The 20,207-nt window shown below is 35.5% G+C and overlaps 1 protein-coding gene across 1 annotated transcript in view; it reads left to right on the top strand.

The window, feature by feature from the left end:
* The window catches only part of BLTP3B (bridge-like lipid transfer protein family member 3B), a 42,042-nt gene that overhangs the window by 74 nt on the left and 21,761 nt on the right, over window positions 1-20,207 (top strand). The window contains exons 2-11 of the mRNA XM_074167969.1: window positions 856-1,018; window positions 2,295-2,333; window positions 5,365-5,456; window positions 6,977-7,166; window positions 9,465-9,605; window positions 10,179-10,361; window positions 11,631-11,811; window positions 13,211-13,294; window positions 18,033-18,215; window positions 18,318-18,436. Coding sequence (XP_074024070.1) covers window positions 856-1,018; window positions 2,295-2,333; window positions 5,365-5,456; window positions 6,977-7,166; window positions 9,465-9,605; window positions 10,179-10,361; window positions 11,631-11,811; window positions 13,211-13,294; window positions 18,033-18,215; window positions 18,318-18,436 — 1,375 coding nt within the window. The remainder of the gene's footprint in view (window positions 1-855; window positions 1,019-2,294; window positions 2,334-5,364; window positions 5,457-6,976; window positions 7,167-9,464; window positions 9,606-10,178; window positions 10,362-11,630; window positions 11,812-13,210; window positions 13,295-18,032; window positions 18,216-18,317; window positions 18,437-20,207) is intronic.

Consider the following 20,207-nt stretch of genomic DNA (forward strand, 5'->3'; position numbering starts at 1 on the left):
AGAATGCTACAGCTGTTGATTTGAGGGTAGAGAACCCATGATTTTTGTCATGTTATCTCACAAGGATGTGAACCGTTTGACACAGTCACATAGATTGTTCTATTGTGTCAGCAAATCATAGCGCCTTTGAAGTATAGTGAAATTTATTGCATATGTACTCCTTTAAATAGTTAAATTTTTTACTCCTTGTATATCAGATTGACCTTTCAAGTTTTCACCCAATGTTTTATATACACCATGCTGCTATATATGTGTATGCATCTTTCTAATTTATGTTATTAAATTCTACGATTAAACCTAATGAATATTGTAAATAAAACTTCTCATTTCAAGATTTTAACTGTAAATATACACAGAAAGGTACTATTTATAAGGATTAGCTCTTTGTTACTGCTCCTAAGTGAATTCTAAGCCACACCTGCTTACTCTAAGAATGACAATTTAAGTTGTAGAGGTTTTGGATTTATTTTTTTTTTTCTTCTTTTGAAAAACTAAAGAAGAGTGAAATAGATTCATTTCTACCTTTATATAGTTTAAAATAAATAGTTAAATATTTTGAATCAAGGATTTTGGGTGATGAACATCTGGGTGATGAACAAATAACTTCATAATGTATTTACTTCATCATATATTTGATTTTGTTTATGTATTTGTAAATGGAGTTAAGGAGATACGAAAATTTAGATGGACAAAGCAATTCCACAGCACCATTTCTTTTCAGGGTAAAATTGTACCTAAGAACCCAAGATGATTTCCCCACCCCCAGACCATTGCTTTAAATTAAATTATCAGCTACACATGGGACAGCTCTGATTGCTTTATATGCATTTACTTAAGGTGTATGTTTGGTTTTAGGTTCACCAAAAATCTGTCACCTGACAAGATCAACCTGAGTACGTTAAAGGGGGAAGGTCAGCTGACCAATTTAGAGCTGGATCAAGAGGTGCTTCAGAACATGCTGGATCTTCCAACATGGCTTGCTATAAACAAGGTCTTTTGCAATAAAGCATCCATTAGGGTGAGTATTTTATTGTGCCAGAATGGTAATTACCCAGATCTTTCTGTTTTTTCCTTCTGTCTCTGTACACTTTCAAGCAACTTAGTATTAATAGAAAATTGTGATGAGTGCTTGAAAAAATTTTAGAGAAAAACAAAGGTGCTACCAGGATAATTTCTTACTAATTTTTGTTTCTCATGTGATGACATGAAATACATATAGAAACAAGAAAAATAAGTAGTGATAGTAGAAAATATTTTTTTTTTTTTCCTGAATAGAGTTTATTCCTGCATGTTCTGAAATAGGGGTAGAGATGAAAGCTTGTATTTGCCCATGGTAATTAGTCTACTATAATTAGGTTTTGTTCTCTTTTTTTCTGTTATTTCTTCTCTTTACCCCTCTCTTTCTATTGCTTTCATTTTATATATATTTATATATATATATAATATATATAAAACTATAATTTTTATATAAAATATATAATTTATATATTATATATAATTTTTTATATATTTATTTTGCATTTTATATATATATTTATATATTATATGTGTATTTTTTATATTCCTTCCCTATTTCCAGAAATATCTTTCTTGGGGATTGTGGTCTCTGTGCGAAATGTGGAAACACTCTAAATCTAGTAGACGTTGCTTTTTTGCTCCTTATGGCTGCTAAGAATTGAAGCAATGTATATAATTTCTCCTAGATTATACTAATATAAGAGTAAGAAATGTAGATATGGCTTGTTTTTGACAGAAATTATGATCTGGTCAAACCTTGGCACCTCTTCAGTCTTTTGGGGTTTTGTGGTTTTGTTTTGGGGTTTTTTGGGGGTTTTTTTGTGTGTTTTTTGTTGTTTTTGTTTTTCTAATGGGAGATCATTCTGATTTCCCTGAATGCAGCAAACTTGATGCTTCCAATTATTGGACAGGCATCCAATTATTTTTAGGTCAACAATTGTGGATTTTCTTTCTTTTTAAAGGAATGTGGAAGACGGTGTTGTTTTTTCTGATGCTTGACAACTTGGTATTAAAGAGACAGATTCTAGTTTGTTCTTCTGTTTGCTGCTCAGTAATAAGTAAATTTTGAATTTCTGTTTTTAACACCTAAAATAAGTTTATGTGTGTGCATCAATTTACAGTATTTTCAGATAAGCATGATATTTTGAAAGTAATTTTAATCTGAGTTCATGAGTTACAAATTTAATTTGTTTACATAAAACACATTCTAAACAAATGCTTTATTTTACTGTATATTTATTACCGATTTTGCTTTAGAATAATGTTTTCCCTTGCAGATACCATGGACAAAATTGAAAACACATCCCATCTGTTTGGTGAGTTCTGTGATCAACTCCTAAATATATTCTGTGCAGTAGAATTTATTTCAAATATTTATGTATTTCTCTTGACTTGACTCTAGAAATAGCTGAAACATTAACAGGCCTTTACTAAGTGTCCTCTGGGTAGCGGCAGATCAAGACAAAATGCCTTAATGTTTTTATTGGTATGTTTGTTTTCTTAATCTGTGGCTTTGGGCATCAACTATAATTTTTGACTGTTAGGTAATTTCTGTTAAGTTCTTCAGTCATTACATCTTAACTACCCTTCAGAGGAACCCAAATTATTTGTCCAACTAACCCTTTTAGAAGTTCCTGCCTGTCTTTTGGAGCTATCTTTTCTAAGGATTTTTCTGTTCTACATTCGCACTCTCCTCAGTGATCTCAGTTATAACAGGTTTGATATACATAACATTAACAGGGTTTCTGTAACAGCCTAATATTCAGCCTGGCTATAAACAGGATGTGAAATGTGTAAATATGACTCGGCAAGAATTAGAAGTAATGCTAATTCTTGCATTTGTTTAGTTTTGTTCCTTATTTTGAAGTATACTAAGAAAGTCACCAGAAATGATTTGCTTGATGATGGCTAAACTTTCTTAATTGTGTTTGCTTAGGAATGAATATTCCTTTAACTGTCATGCTTCCCAGTCTTGCAGTGAGTTCCTGTATGTGCCTTGTAATTCCTTAGTTCTGAATCAGACTTGGGAAGGACATGTTATTTCTAATACTTGATGCATTTGCTAGTGACCCAGTTGTAGCGTACTAACGTCTGTACTGCTTCTTCCTGACACACAGAGCTTAAAGCGTGGTAATGCTGAGGTGGGATGATTCAACCTCCTGACTGCAAGATGCAACTGCCAAATTAGGAAATCAGTTTAAGCCGTGCTATTCTGAAAGATTACGTACTCTGACCTACGGTAGCAAGGCCTGATTGTTTGCTTTGCTCCTATTGAACTTAGATTAGCAATCTTTGAGGCTAAGGTAACTTTCAAGGTCACCTTTTTTACATACAGCTTTCCTTAAACAAGTGCATTAAATTGATAACAAAAGGTCAATTTTCAGTGGTGGGTTGTACAACAGCCTCTTTGACTTCTAAAGAAAGGTGAACTCAATGGCATAAAGTTTAGGAGGTAACTAGAATCCACTTGCCTAGCCAAAGGTACTTTCATTGATCTGACTTGCCCTTTGTGAAAATCCATCTGTTAACATACTGGTAAATACTAGGTTATCTTTGCTCATAATCCATTTCTGTTTCTATATGATAAACAATTTTGAGGAGTGCTTTGGAGACCCAAGGGTGCTATGCAGCAGATTTACTTTGTCAAAGTACAGTAGTTGCCAGTGAGAAAAGAGTAGACAGATAATCTACATCCAGGTCGTCTTTGTTAACTCGTTTTTATATTATATGAACTCATTAAATCACTGCCATAATGTTCTTTGCACTAGACATGTAGTGAAGGAAATTGTTCCAAAGGCCTTAATTTAAGAAACCTTAAAAGAGTGGTCAAACATCCAAAAACATTAGGGTAACAAGGAGAAATCTTGGCGCTCTCTCCTCTGCTCCCTCCCCCGCCCCCCACCCCCCACTCCCGATCCTCCAAATAAGGGATTGTGGTTTTTTCCTTGTTGTTTTTTCCTCTGTTGTTGTTTTGCAAGGCAAGTAACTCATAGAGACAGCTGAGAAAATAATTCTAAAATCTCCAAATTTACTGTTACAGCTAACGCTTCCCATTAAGCATCAAAACACAGTGAAGTATAAATAAATCCAGAGTAGAGAGTTCATGAGTTTCTAGGTAGTAGTCAGGGCATTTCATGCATAAGAGTAGCTCAGAAAAATGTTTGTGGAGCAAGTGGATTATGAAGACAGGCACAATAAATACCATAATAAAGTCCAGTAGGTGGGGAAAGTTGAATCATGAAAAATATAAAATTGAGGACAAAGCTTTTTAGTGTTGTTTGTGTGACCCAAGAGAGGGTAAATGGAGGAATTCAGAAGAGGTGGTATAAAGTCAGAACTACACAGGGATGTAGTATTAGCTGTTGTGTTTTGAATGAGCTTCCAATGGGACAAGATTTCAGAACTATAAGCCTTAATTTAAGAGCCTTCTCAGGCTGTATGATAAATATAGGTCACAATCGTTGTACTGCAAATTAGGAGATTGTTGGATTTATTCAGTTGCTGGGAATAGTGTTTTGCATTTGGTTTGTTCCCATTCTGTTCACCCCCCTGTTAGTATGCTTTATTTATTTAAATGTAACCTTCAGTTAAAATAGAATTGAAGTGTCTCGTTCCCTTAATTCCCGGCTTCTTTTCATAAGGGTCCCACGTCAAGTACAAAGAATACAATAATAGCATACAATTTTACTGTAATATGTTTTGCAAGTTATACTAGAATATATCTTTTCAGAAATTACTTGTTTTACTAGATCTACTGAAGATTCATATACATGCACAGAGTGTATACATGCTTATGTGTGTATATATTATATATATTCAGATTTTGTTTTAAGATGTAGGATAAAACTTCATCTACTACCACAAATTTTAGTGGACTAGTTTCAAATATTTTCCATTAAAATTTTCTCAACTTACTGAACTATTTAAAAAACTCAGGAGGTATTAAGTATTTCACTGAGAGAACAACCATGTAGGAAGAAAACCCAATCAGTTTTTGTTCTAAAACGCATTAAATCATGCTGTTTTCGAAACAGCACACATTTTTTGAAAATGTGTGTGATGGATAAATGATAATCAGGGATCAAGAATTCTGTAATTCAATATTTGACTGGGAAGGTCTGTTAGAATTCAAAAAATTAAAAAGTTTACATGAACAAATTAAAAAAATTGGTACATTACAGAAGTTTATGGGAAAATTGACATGGTAAGAAATGTTTTATATATATTTCAGAAAAATGTATCAAGTGATTTGGTTTTGGTTGGGGTTTTTTTTTTGTTGTTCGTATGTCATCTATTTACTTTGTTAGCTCTTAGGTCTCCAATTTCTTTGTTTTCTTGTTTTTCAAGTCCTTGGATAAAGTTGTCATGGAAATGAGCACATGTGAAGAGCCACGTGCCCCTAATGGACCCTCTCCTATAGCAACTGCATCTGGACAAAGGTCAGTGATGATACTTACATGTAATTGATCATTACTTGTTTTGAATTACTATGAAACAGTTAGATCCCCTGCGAATTTCCAGAAGTATATAGGCTTGCAGCTTGCCATTTTCATCTCTCAAAAATTTTGTTATTATTGTCATTGGAGTTACATGTGTATAGTGATAATGAAACTGTCCAGACCCAAGCCTAGAAAGAATGTCTGAACTATGTGTGGAGCTTCCTAGGCATGTTTCATATGGGTGCAACTACTGCATCAAAAAATTACCAAGTTTAATTGCTAATAAGTGTTTTGAAAATTAAAGATAGCTTACCTTCATCCTATTTGGAAAATATATATAATGTTGGAGTGGTTGTTTTTTTAATTACACTTTTATTTTTATTTTGGTTTTCTAAAAACAGTATTAAGTATACTTAATAATATATAACAGTATTTGTTAGTGTTGTGTGTTAAAGTTCTATTTCCTTTATTGTATCAGCCAAATCTTACTGAAAGATTTCATGCACACTATGTAGCCTAAAAGTCAAGCAATTTGGTGGGACAATATGGCATTACATCAGGGATCTTAATCCTCCTCCACCCCCACAATCATTGCAATAATTTCTTTTTTACGGACACAAAACATTTTTCTGTAGGCATAGTGTCGAACGACAGAGAAACGAATTTGATGATACAATTGCTTTTCTTATTTTAACTTCTGTGTAATATGTAGTAGTCGTCTATGGGCCTCTATTTCTCCTAGGGTACAGCTTGAAAATAATTGCCATAGAGATTCTGTGTAGGATGAAATTTATAAAAAGGAAAAGGAATGACAAACCACATAAACTGTGCTTTTAAAACAAGCAGAAAAATATCCCAAAGGCAAAAAATTTTAAATGCTAAAAGAATATTAAAAATAAAATTTCTGATTCACTAATCTAAGACATTCAGAACATGTAAGATTTTTATTAAAAAAATTAATTGTAACTGCTTTCTTTTTTAATACTGGAATGCATGTTCATTTGGTGTAGAAATGTAGCTACCATTTAGGATGTCTTCCTTTTATAGAATGAAAACAATACTTCATACTGTTTTGCATATATGAAAGATAATATTTATAATGGGTGGAATAATTTACCTTATAGAGAAAAATACTAACCAGGTTGGAATTGTCAAATAATTTTCATTTGACATGAATTATTAGTATGGATAAAGAAGAGTTAGATTTCTGTGTAATGCTGTAGACTGTTATTCTTATGTAGGTTTGTATAAAATATTTATCATGGAAAAATTACATTAGTTGTTATACTTCATGGAGATTGATCTTGGTCCAAAATATGTTCTTTAATTTGAGATTAGAATCATAGGGTGTAAATTATTGTTAACTAGATCAAGTATATTTAACAGAAATTCATAACTGGAGAATACATTAGGAACTTATTTTATGGTTTGTTTCCTGTTGTATTTCAGCTGTTTAATAAGTTTGATTTTATGCCATTTCATTAGGTGTGTATTTAATATATTGGCATTTCACTTTTTAGTGAATATGGCTTTGCTGAAAAAGTGGTTGAAGGCATTTCGGTTTCTGTGAACTCCATTATAATAAGGATTGGTGCAAAAGCCTTTAATGCTTCATTTGAACTTTCCCAGCTGAGAATATATAGTGTAAATGCAAACTGGGAACATGCTGACCTCAGATTTACAAGAATACAAGAAGCTCAACGTGGAGAGGTAAATACTATCTTTTGCTAACTTGTTTTCTTTGGGTTTTGTGGTAAAAGAGGAGGAAGTTGAAGTGCAACCTTACACAGTCTAGGAAACGTGCCACTGCTGGGAACAGAGACGTTCTGTGGTCAGTAACTTCAGCTGTCCTCTGGGAAGTAAAGGGTGTATAAAAGGTCGGTGTGACTCAGATCAAACGTCGTGTCTTGAGTCTAGTGGCCAAAGTGGATGCTTAGGGAAGAGCGAAGACCAGGACAAGCATATGTACTGTTCCCCTCTACGTTCTATAAGCTTGTGACCATTTTAAAATGCAAACTAGAACAGACTTGAAGAGTACTGAAAGAAAAAAAGTTATATTAAAGTAGAAGGATAAGAGGTTGTGCTAGTTTTTTATTATTATTATTGTTATTATTTTTAAAGCTTTAACTGGTTATTTATTTGCTTGTGAGGATTTGCCTAATAAGGATTTTTTTTTCTTTCAGAAGTTTTTAACTGAATTTTAGTCCCTATTTCTTCGAATAACTAAATCATATGTATATAAAAAGTAATAGCAGTAAAGTGTATACTGTTCTGCTGTCTGGGAGAACTTAATAAGTAAATCCTAGATTGCTGTACACCATTCTTTTACTTTCTCCTACGTAGCCAAAGTAAAATGTATACTGAGCGCAAGTTTTCTAAATATTCTAAATCTTGTATGTTGTATTGAGAGACTTATTTGAGCATGCCTCTGGCCTCAGTTAAAAAGGGGTTTCAAATTTTGCCCGTATTTGCCCCTTTAGAGACAATTATTCTGGAACAAGCAAGTTTACTCAGAGTTAAAGGAGTCCAATAGTTGCTTTTTCTGTAGGGAAAGAAGCCCCAGGAGAATGTTAGTTAAAAGCTCTGCAAAAAATATGTTAAACTATTTTTCTGATAGTTTTTCTTTCCTGTAGCTTATCTGTGTGCTAGTGGTCATGTGTTAGTGAAGTCTAAAGAGCAAGAATTAAAGTTTGACTAGATGGGATTTTGTAGTCATATTTTTTGATTTTGTGCTTTTTAGAAAGAATTTGATTCTGAATAGTTGCCCCATACACAATAGAGCTTTCCTTGGGGAGTGTTCCTTTTAGTGCAATGAATTCTGGAAACACAAATTTCTAGAAACTGTAGCGAATGATTTATTAGAAGTAAATTGCATGAAAAGGTGAAAAAACAAAACCGACATTGTAGTATGAAGATAACTTGTTCTAAACTGCATTTTAAGGGAGTGAGCTTTTAGCTTTGCGCTGTAGCTACGCTCTTGATGTGATAAGGAATCTCTGTTGAATTTCTTTAGAAGCTTCCATTCATGCTGTATCTCCTGGGTGAGGAGGGTAGGTACTCTGCTTTTCTGCAAATACTATTTTTCGGGCCACTTTGCACTGTGCCTTTCCATCTTATTGACTTTACTGGTGTGCCTCCTTCCCAAACACACTGGCTGTGTTTTACTGAAGTCTCTGCTTATATTCACAGGACATAAGCTGCACAGTTTTCAAATTGACAAGAGGAGAATGGCAGCTGAAAAATAAGACACATACCAAACAAACTCTTCCCTCTTTCACTTTCCCTGTGGCTGATCTTTTTTTCTTCAGGGTGATGTAGGAAGGAATTTTAGGGAAACCAGAATTAAGGTTTTTTTTCCTCTTGATGTCCTGTTCATTTGATGTTCTCTGTGATGTTGCTGCTGGACAAACACTTATTTTCCCATATTTGGTTTTCAGTATCCAGCTGTACTTGCTGCTCTTGTGTCATTACTCTAGCATTTGCTTGCTGTGTCTTCTAGAAATCCACATAATGGATTCAATCCTTGTGGGGTCTATATGGCATACAATGTTTACCTTTCTCTTTTAAGTGAAATAATCCCAACAACCTCTCCCATCCTATAGCTTTGATTCTCTCCCCACTCTTTCCTATATACTAGGATTTAACATTTTGAAAGTAAACTACATAATCTTTTTTTTTCCCTCTATGAAAAGCAACATAGTGTGCAACAATTCTAACCTTTATTTTCTTCTGAATATTTTAAATGCTGTTTGTTATCTCTGCCTGCTTGGAACTAGCTTAACATTTCTGTGACATTCTGGAGGTAGGGAGAAGGCTCAGGGCTTTACTTCCTGACACCTGTAAGTGGAATAAGAATTGTATTTGTTCTGTTCATATGGCTCTGCATGAAGGATACGTGTGTGTGTGTGTATATGTGCAGATATATACATACACGTGCACATGCTTAGGTGCAAGTAAACTGTCTTACTGCATGAAGGTGTTTTTCTCTTTTTCTCTCTCTCTTTAAAGGTCTTGACTTTTAAAGAAATCAACTGGCAGATGATCAGAATAGAAGCAGATGCAATCCAGAGTTCTAAGCATGAAATCATGAGTGCTCCAGTTCGACTGATTACTAACCAATCAAAAATTAGGGTCACGCTCAAAAGAAGGGTAAACTTGAAAAATTTGAAATATTTTTATTATTTTATGAATTCATTTCTAACTCGTGCTCTTAATGCATGCATGCACATAGTAAAGGTTTCAAATTTGTGCCGTATAAAACATAGAATTCCCTGAGCTAAATTTGTGATAACATCTAATTGGTAAGACTGTAGAGTTTACAAGAAATATTACGGCAGTATTTGAAGATGGGGACCTTGCAATGGTCCTACTAATGAAAACGTTTCATCTGCAGAGCTTTGTTTATGATGATGCATGTTGTCTTACCTCTCTACATTCAGGCAATATTTACATTAATTACACTTAGAGAAATGCATCAGTTCAATATCCAATGCATGCCAAACAAATAAAAAGTGAGGCATAAATATACTATTTTTATGTACTTTTTAGTTCATGAGAGGAATACAATTTGAATTAATTTTATATTGTCTGTTATTTATTTGGAAGAAATCTGCTTTTTGGGAAGCGTGGTTCTGCATTCAATGGGTTTTTTCCTTATATTTGATATAAGAAATGGAAGTATTTCATGGACCAATTTGACTTGTTTACATTTTTATTCTACAGTTAAAGGATTGTAATGTAGTGGCATCAAAACTGGTTCTGATTCTGGATGATTTGCTATGGGTGTTGACTGATTCCCAGTTGAAAGCCATGGTACAGTATGCCAAATCTCTTAGTGAAGCCATAGAGAAATCAACAGAACAGAGAAAAAGCTTGGCTTCTGAAACAGCTTCTGAAACAGCACAGGTACGATAACTGATTCTCTCACTGTATCATTATCAGGTGTTCTAAAATACAACTCACTGCAGTTAGTTGTGTTAATTTATTTTAGAGAATGTTCAGTTACTCATTTTCATTCAGCTGTATATATTAAATCACACTGGGAATAAATCACAGTAGTATAAAATAGACTTTATTTTACAAGATTTTGTATATTGATGTTAATTTGCAGGAAAGAAAAAGTTTGTATTTCTTTATCCATGTACAGAGTATTTAGACTTCTGTATTTACTTAACAGTTGATTAACTGTTTAGTAAATTTGCTCTCCAAATATTTTCTGGTTATGAATTAAAAAAAAAAATTAATACACACTAAGGTAACCTTAATGTGTGGATAGATATGCGTACTAATGATTTAAAGTGCCTATCCAGTTTGTTTTCATGGTACTGAAAAATGAGCTTCATGCAGCTCTCTTGTTAGAATATATAGTGAAAAATAATTCTACTTTTAACATATTTCTGCTGACATAGGTGTGATATTGATGCTGCATGTAGGATAATCTTACATAAATCTTGGTCGTCTTGCAGCCCATACAGCAGACTAGACCAGTTAGGTTTTGTGTGTGTTGAGGGAGGGACCTCTGCTTGTCTGTGAAGAAGCAGCACCGATGCACTGATGAAAGACAGTACCATAAAAATAAAACATAATTTATTACTAAGACAAAGTCATTTGTATGGAACCTCTTACAATAAAGCTAGTGTATTAGTAATGGAGAGTTCAGTTCTTGTGGTGGTCCTGATGACTTCCAATGTGATTTAATGTTTCAGCTACAGCAATCTAATGTTTGGCTGGTACTGAGCAGGAGGTCCTGATTCTTCAGTCCCCTGGTACTGGCACCAGCTCATGTTTGACCCTAATGTGATGTAGTTTGGGGAACTAAACTAGCAGAAATGAACCCAGCAAAAAATTGATAGTTTGCTGCTGGTTTAGGTCTCTGAACAGCCTCCAACAAAAGTTAGAAAAATACCAGCGTTGCAAGTGACAGGGGTCTAAAGAAGTGCTGGGGGGGAAGGAGAGAATGGGGAATGTACTGGCATTGCCTTTTTGAGACACCTAGCCATTAGCTCAACTTTATTCTAAAACAGCACACTTAAACCTCAGTAACAATCCAAAGTGAATGCATGTGGTGCAGATTTTTTCCTTATTTCAAAGGCCTGTTTTGAGTAAGTGAAAGGATACTTATGCTTGAAAGGAAGGATAAACTTTACAAATTGATGTGACTAAATTTTTTTTCAGAGCTCTGCCCCAGCACCCAGCTCCCAGCAGGTGAAAGCGCACCAGACAACAGCAGCACCTGATCAAAATGACGCAATAGTAAAATTGTTTAATGATTTTGATGTTAAGGAAACTTCTCATCACTTAGTAATTTCCCATTTGGACCTACATATATGTGATGATATCCATTCTAAAGAAAAAGGTAACTTTTTTTTTAAAGTAACATGCCTGTGAACCATAATAATCTTTAGAAAACCTTGAGGAGTACAATAATGCTAATCAAGAGCCTTTATTAAAGGAGTCTTTCTCAAAGGAATATTCAGGATTGTCTTCAGTGTCTGTGGACACATTTAAAATGAGCTAGGTGCCTCCATCAGGGCATCATTTCATTATTAAATGTAATTATTTTAAAATAAACTCAATAAAAACTGCTAAGAGTGCTAGTAGCTTCAGTCCTTTTCCTGTCTTCTAGAAACTGATTCTGTCCAGTCTGGTTGTTACTGCTGGTTTGTTTTTTCTTTTTTCTTTTATATTATAAGTTAACTGGGTTATGAAGAATGCAGTGGCAACATTACTGTGGCTTGAAAGGGTCACTATACAATCTTCTTCTGTAATACTCCTATAAAATACAGACTAGTAAAAGAGCAGTCCTCTTTGTGTTACTAATTTAGAGAATTTGTTATGCTCTGCATCACATAGAAAGAATGGAACAAGTGTTCTGTGGCCTTATAATTTTGTGTGTAATACTTGTGTGTTGTTGTTTGGTTTTGGTTTCTTTTTAAAGAAAGACTATTGCATATAGCCATATTTAGAACCAGAAAAAAAAGACAAATTATGCTTTTTTAATGCCTTTTAAAAAGTGATCAGAAGAGAATGGCATATCAGTGTATATCCAAGGAGCTGGCTAGTCACTGAAGAATTTATAGAGGCATACAAGGTCTGCTGAAGAAAAGAATATTGAAAAACATAGGGTTTACCAAATGTATTTCCTTGATTAAAGAAGACACTTGCAGAGCAGCAGAGTGTAAGGTTCACTGGCTAAAGACATATTTCTGTACATGCAGTGTATCTACTGCAGTTGGGATTTATCATTCTTAATGAGATTCCTTTATTGGTCCTTTATTTTTGGCCATGAAGTTTAAATTTAGCAGTGGAAAAAATCAGAACAGAGGGCTCTGAAGATCTCTTCACTGTAATAATATTTGTCAAATAAAATAAAACAAATTATATTTACACTATTCTTGAAAGTAACTGTTGACTTTGAATGACTGTTCATAATTATATTTTCAGTATGAAAAGTTTTGTTTCAGGAAAACTGCAGTAATGTGTTCAAAGAGTTAGTTGTCTTTTTAATAGCATTTAAAACAATATTCAATTTATTAGTAGTGACTGAGTACAGATTACAGAATTCTACAAGCTGATCTTTAGAAACCAGTGAAGACTACCTGAATGAAAATTTTGATGGAAGATAATGAGATTGTAAGGAGAGCCAGTAAAGGGGAGGAAGAAGTAGCTGTTAGGTGTTTAAAGGAATGCAGCAACATGAGAATGAAGATGCTAAATACAGTATCTGTGGAACTGAGCATTGTTTTATTTTACAGACTCCAATAGACGTGTTACAGGAGGGGCGATGCAGCTTTCCTTTAGCTATTTGACAGTGGACTATTACCCGTTTCACAAAGCAGGTATGAAAGTGAGCATTTTGTGAATTACCTGTGAATATAACTCTCTTGCTTGAATATTAAAAATTTGTTTGTGTGTATGTATACAGCTTGGATAATAATGTTCTAAGCATTTGAAACACACACCTTTTTATTTCCTTCTATATGCAAAACCAAACAACAAAGGCAACAACTCTGGAACCGATCTAATTTCTATGAATGAGCTATTTCAGGCCAAACACTTTTCCTTTTCGTTGTTCTGTTTGGTCAACAAAATGGTGTTTACACATTTCTGACATGAAAAGAATTGTGTATTGACAGAGGAAGGCAGTAGTATGGCAGATTGAGAATTCACTAATTGGATATTTGCAAAAGTCAATCTGCTAGATCTTTCTGTTTTCCATATAGAAGTCTATCATTTTGTGTCCATTCCCAAGCAATGCTTTTTATTTTATTTTGCTTAACAAGAATCCCAGTGTGTAGAGGTTCAATTATATAGCCTTTTGTCAAGGAATTGTTATTAAACAGATGTCAGCAATTTCCAAAGAAGCACTTCTTACAAATCATTTCTATTAAATATGTTTTTTGGAAATCTGCAATATTTAGAAGAGACAAAATCAGTTTGCAGTTGAATTTGAGATCAAAGACAATTCAGTACATTAGAGGGGCTTTTAGTTGGTGGAGGAGTTGGTAGTGCTTTCTGTTGCTTTTTACTAACACACACCAGTCATTTTGCAGTGATTATCTGCATACATTAAAGATTTGAGTTAACTGTCCTCATGAGCCTCATGTCCTTCTTGTCACTCATGGTTGCAGATGGAATCCTGTAATGTCAATCTATTCAATTCATAAGTAGCAAGTATAGTTTTTGCACCTTAAAAATGTAATTCAGCGTAGGTCAAATAAACATACACAGCCACAGAAAAGAATATGCTTAAGAAAAACAGTAGTCTTTCTTTCCTATAGATTGGCCTAATATGGTTTGAAATTTGTGATATTGGTTTCCTGTCCTATAAAAATGGGACCTTAAGTTACAGAGGTTTAGCATACGCCTGTCTTGTGAGCCAGCTATGTTTCTCATTTATTGTCACTTCTGATTCCTTCTGTGTCTAAGCGAGGGTCTGATCTAGCTATGATTTCTGTGTGCTCTCCTCAGAGAAAATACAGAGGACCAGGGAAATAGATTGTTTCTTTTGGAAAGATGCTTAGCCAGGTTGAATCATGCACTGTAGGCTCTTGGATGGGCGTGTTAGAAGCTCCCTGAGAATGTGTTTAAGTAATGGCTACAGAGGACATAACGCCCACTACAGGAAACCAGAGATGGAAAGGATCATCTGCAGAGCAGATGTGGTGCCTCTAAAGGTAGTGTTCTCCTGCTGTCTTAAATTGTGGTTTGTGCAAGTATGTTTAAGTAACAGAAATCTAGATCTCGCTAATAAACCATGACAAAAAACTGCCAAAGGTGGTGGTGTTTGATCCAATAGGGTGTATGTGTGGAGAGGAAGGGAACATGCCAGAAAGTTTCCTTTTCCACTTTAAGAGGTCATCATCTCACTGCTTTAGAAGAGTGTGGCAATTCTATGGGCAAACTATCATGGATAGAGTGGAGAGTCCCTTTACTCAAAGTAAAAGGAGCACATGTTAATCTTGAAAGTTCAAAGGGAGTTCTCTAGTCACATAGCTATCATGCCTCTATATGCTGCTTATCAGGCGATCCCCTGATATGCAGAGGATTTCTGCCCTGAAGTCAAGGCTCTGCAATGTTGCATACTGAAGGACAGCACTGTATTAATACTCTGTAACAGTGGGCAAGAAGGAAACAGCTGTATATTTCTGTGACTGTTGCCAGACTGTTTTCTCGTTTTGTAGCTCTCTGGCCTATGGAATATTTAGAAATAGCTCTTTTGGTATAGTCTTCTTGGAAATTGTGATTAACCCTTCAGGAGAAAGCCCTCAACAATTAATTATTTTGCAGTTTGGGTTCTTGTGAGAGGGGTTAATTAATTTGTTTTTGTAACAGACTAAACCCAAAAAGACTCTAAAGGGAGTGTGAGGCATAATTGCTGTAGGGTAATTTCTAACCCATTGAAAATCAAGCCTTCCAACAACAGCCTTTTATAGTACTTGGGAAAAATGAAACAGGTTGTGTGTCCATTGACTATGATAACCCTAACAATAAGACAGACTTATTGGATGTTGTAAACCTGTCTGTACAGTAGTCCATCACTTTTGTGATGGTCCTCCTAGACCTGCTCTCATAGAGGCTTTTATCCAGATCCATTATCTGTGCAGCTGATGTGTTGCTGGATGGTGATCAGAGAAAGCTGCTGCTTTGCCATCTTGCAGGATATTTTGCAGCACAGGAAATTCTTGGTCAAGCTGATATATTGAGACAATACGAGAAATTGGAGAGCATTTTCTTCCTGGACAACCTGCAATAAATTCTGATGGTAGAAACATGAGTGTCAGCTCCACTAAAATGTTGTTTTCTTGTTGCAATCTGGCCTGCTCTTCACTTTTCACAGATAAACGTGGCAATGACATCTCCATATATAGAATATAGAGTAGTTGAGGATGGAAGTCACCTCTGGAGATTGTCTAGTCCAACCCCTTTGATTAAAGTGATATCAAAGTTAGCTTCCCAGTGTTGTGCCCAGTTAGGTTTTGAGTAAGTCCAAGGGTGGAGGGACTACAGCCTCCCAGGGCAACCTAGTCCGGTGTTTAACTGCCCTCACAGTAGAAAAGTTTTGGGTTTGGTTTTTTTTTTTCCAAATGTTTAAGTGGAATTTCTTATATTTCACTTTGTGCTTATTGCCTCTTGTCCTGTCACTGGGCACTACTGAGAAGAATCTGGCCCCCTAATATTTATTTGCCCATCAGTCATTTATACACATTGATAACTTCCCTCTGAGACTTTCCTTCTCCAGGCTAAATGATCCCAGTTATCTCAGATTTCCCTTGAAAGGTGTTCCAGTCCCTTAAGTATTTTTGTGACCATTTGTTGGCCTCATTCCAGTAAGTCCATGGCCACCTTGTACTGGGGAGCCCAGAACTGGACCCAGCACTCCAGATGTAGTCTCAGTAGTAGAGTGGCCTTCCCATCACATTGGCCAGCTCTCTCAAGCACTTGTTTGCATCTCCTCAGGATTCCTGGCCTGGTGCATGTCTGATCTGTTTAACTGTTTTCTGAGTTAATGCTCCTCTGCTGAGACGAAGGTTTCCTTGCTCTAGACTTACCCAAAGGTCTCAAGGACCTGGGAATTCTGAAGGCAAGTGTTACCAGTGAAGACTGAGGCAAAGAAGGCATTGAGTACCTCAGCCTTCTCCATGTCATTTGCCACCAAGTCCCCTGTCCCATTCAGCAGCAAGCCCAAGCTTTTCCTACTCTTCCTTTTGCTAGTGATACACCTGTAGAAGCCTTTCTTGTTGTCCTTAAAGCTCCTCATTATATTCAACTCCAGTTAGACTTCGGCATTCCTAACATCATCATCCATATTCTTTTGGGTAACCTGATGCTTTTTCCACATCTTGTACACTTTCTTTTTATCTTTGAATTTAGTAAGGTGTTAGTGTGCAAGCATTTCAGAGAGTCACCTACCTATACTAAGTTCCCAGAAGGGGTACAAGAGCTTTCCCTATAATGCTGCTGTCCTGTAGATACTTCAGAATTTGTGTACGTATGCTTGGGGTAACCCCACTTCAGCCCTGTTTTGGAGAATCCCAGCTTCATGGACTTGAATGTTATCTTTGTCCTCTTGCTCTCTTTCTGTTTTCTTCCCTGTTGTTTTCTCTTCTTCCTTAGCTAGAAAGATGTGAATAACCATCAAAAGGTTGTTAGGCAGGAGCATCGGGAAAAATACCATCTCTTGTGATAGGCCCCTCCCTTAAAGTTTCTTCCACACTGAAATCTTCACGTTTAGACTTGAAATCACATTTTTTTTACCAAAGCATTTTCCTATTTTAATAGCAACTATATCTACTCATCCCCAGTGTAAGTGTTGAAAACCTCATTAAGTCTCGAATAAAGTAAGTTTTCACATGCGGTATTTAGAGAGTTATGTACCACTTGATAGAACTTACATGTATTGCATCCTTATTATCGAACAGGTTAGTGGACTGTTTTTACAGGGGCTGTTGGGAAGAGATCTTGGTTTCTTTCAGAGGTTTAAGTACTTGACCAACAGGGACATGTTATGAATAAAAAAATTTCCACTGGGCTCGATTTTTAAGGCTGGGTGAGCTGCAGCACTGATTGAACTTACTTTCTTGTTTGTGTGCCATAAAGGTGCTAGAGAGCCAGGACAAAAAGAATTAATTTTTGGAAAGGGACCAGAAACTTCTTAGAACACAGTTCTGCCAGGAAAGATAAGCTTGGAAAAAGTGAGCATGAGAATGTTGTTCTGATACTTGCTCTCACTTTTTTTTTTTCAGTGAAACATTATTTTTGCATGCTATCACATACGACATTCATGTGTCATCAAATTTCTCTGAACTAGAAATATTCAATGATGTTTTGAGCATTAGTGGTGTTAAAAGGCAGGTGGCAGTATATTGTTTTCTGAGTGATTTTGTGAAGCAGTGAGACTTGATTTTATGTAATATATAACTCCTGTTTTAACATCTCTTATAACTTCTGTTGTTCTATAATTACAGCATGCAGTGAGATTATATTTTGAAGAAGAATTGTGAAGTAGTGGAATCTTGTTATCCAGTTCGAAGCAAACTTTGAAATGAGTTAACATTTCTCCCATTCCTCTTGCAGGAGACAGCTGCGATCACTGGATGCATTACAGTGATGCCACTAAAACCAGAAGTGGATGGGCCAAAGAATTATTAAATGAATTCAAAAGCAATGTTGAATTGCTTAAGCAGGCTGTGAAGGACCAGGTCATAGATTCTCCTCCCAAATCACCACCTGCTGTATCTCCTCAGAATCTACAAACAGGTACTTTGTTTGCATCACTAATGCTCTACTTCCATGAAATGTTAAAACTATTTGAAAAAAGACTGTGCTTTTCAATGATTCCATCACTATTCTTTCCTACAGGCAAGGAACAGATACCGAAAGGAACATCTAGGGCTTCCTCTGTATCTTCCCAACAACCAAAGGGCAAACTGATGTCTAGTCCTATTGTGGTTAGACTTGCAGATTTCAATATATATCAGGTACATTTCTTGAAGTTAGTAAAACTGGGGCTACTTTGCCCTTTACTGTTACTTAACTATGTTTTTTAAGCAACAATTCCAAAGCCCATTGAAATTAATAGACGTCCTTCCATTCATTATTGGATTAGACCTTTATGGGCCTGCTTCTGCTTTGTTAAAATTGGTGGATATTTTCTTACTGACTTTATATTAGATGATACCCTACCACAATTATGTTTTGCATCTGAGTTCTACTGTTCCCCAAATCCTGACATTTGGAATTTCATCTTTTCATTGTACTATGGTAGGTACCCAGTATTTTAATATGTTGTTTGTATTTTATGCTTTTCTTACTGTTATCTATTTCAAAGTATATGGAATCTTTCTTTAAACATTAAGAGTTCTAAATTTTTTTCGCTAGCCCCTCCCTCCCCCAGTGATATTCTGAGTAGACACTTTAACTGTTCTTTTTTTTTTTTTTTCCCTTTTCTTTTCTCCTTCCCTTCCCCCCAGCTCAATTTGTTTGAGTAAGTAGTTTTAGTTGCTGGCTGTTCTTCAGATTCAGTCTTTGGTGCAGATAGGAGGCAACTGGAATAGAGAAGGAGTATATCTCAAAGGCAGAATGAGAGTGGTATAGGGGTATCTACTCTAAATTTCAGGTCCTAACAAAAATACTTAGTGTGTGCCCTTAGTCATTGTGACCTCTACTTGCTCTTGTTCCAGTTGTCAGTGTTTTTTTGCCATATTGCTTCTGGTAGAGTGGGAGGTTGGAGCTTGCTACCAGGAGCCTTCATCTGGATTTGAAGTGGTTTTATAATATCGTTTTGTGTACTATTAGTGTTTTCATTTGCATTCTGCTCTTCAGATGCTTGTCTCCTCCTCCTCCCTACACAAATACATTTTCAATTTTTTAAATTGTCATTACTTCTATACAATTTATAAAAAGCTATTTTTTTAAATAGATCTGTTATTACTTGAATTTTTGTGTGTTAATACAGAGATGTTTGCAGCTTGAAAACAGCTACAGAGTGAAGCAGGCTTATAAAGGTTATATATTCATTATTTCCAGTGAAACTAATGCAAGTAGACATCATCATATATTCAATATTAATATGTTGGCTAGTTTTAAACTAGCAGTCTCACCTACTGTGTTGGATGAAAGAGCTTTGGTTTGACAACATACTTTTAAAATAGGGTACATTCCAAGAAACCTAAGGTGAAATATGTATCAAAAGGTGATCTCTTTCTTGTTTTGTAATTTACATTGGAAGGAAACAGAAATGGGAGGATTGCTGTTCTATAGTGTCTTGATTCTCCTATGAAGTAGACCTTCGGGGATAGCCAAGCATACATAGCTCTGCCAGGTGCATGCTGAACACCATGCTTAGCAGGGAACAGTCAAGAGTTGGCCCATGTACTGGAACCTGTCTTTATGACAATACAAGGACTTCCTAACATTTCTGTAATAAACTTCTCTAGCTTATCTATCCCTTATCATCTAGATATGGGATCCTTTTGGACAGACGGTATGAAAATATACCACGTCCTACCATAGCTGCTTATACAGGAGCTGTAGTGTTTGCAGTAAAGATATCAGATCATTCTAGGCTTCTACTGAACGCCTTTGAAAATGACCTGCTGCCTCCTGCCTCGCATGAAGGAAGGGGATGTGGTACTGTTAATAGTATGTAGTTTTCTCATTAAACTGTTCTATGCAGATTGCTTTTACTACAAGGGAACAAGGTGTTTCTCTTTGTCAGCACTTTGTGTAGTTGGGCATCTACATCTGAGA

Source organism: Numenius arquata, chromosome 2, assembly GCF_964106895.1.
Source record: "Numenius arquata chromosome 2, bNumArq3.hap1.1, whole genome shotgun sequence".
In the NCBI taxonomy this organism is placed as follows: Eukaryota; Metazoa; Chordata; class Aves; order Charadriiformes; family Scolopacidae; genus Numenius; species Numenius arquata.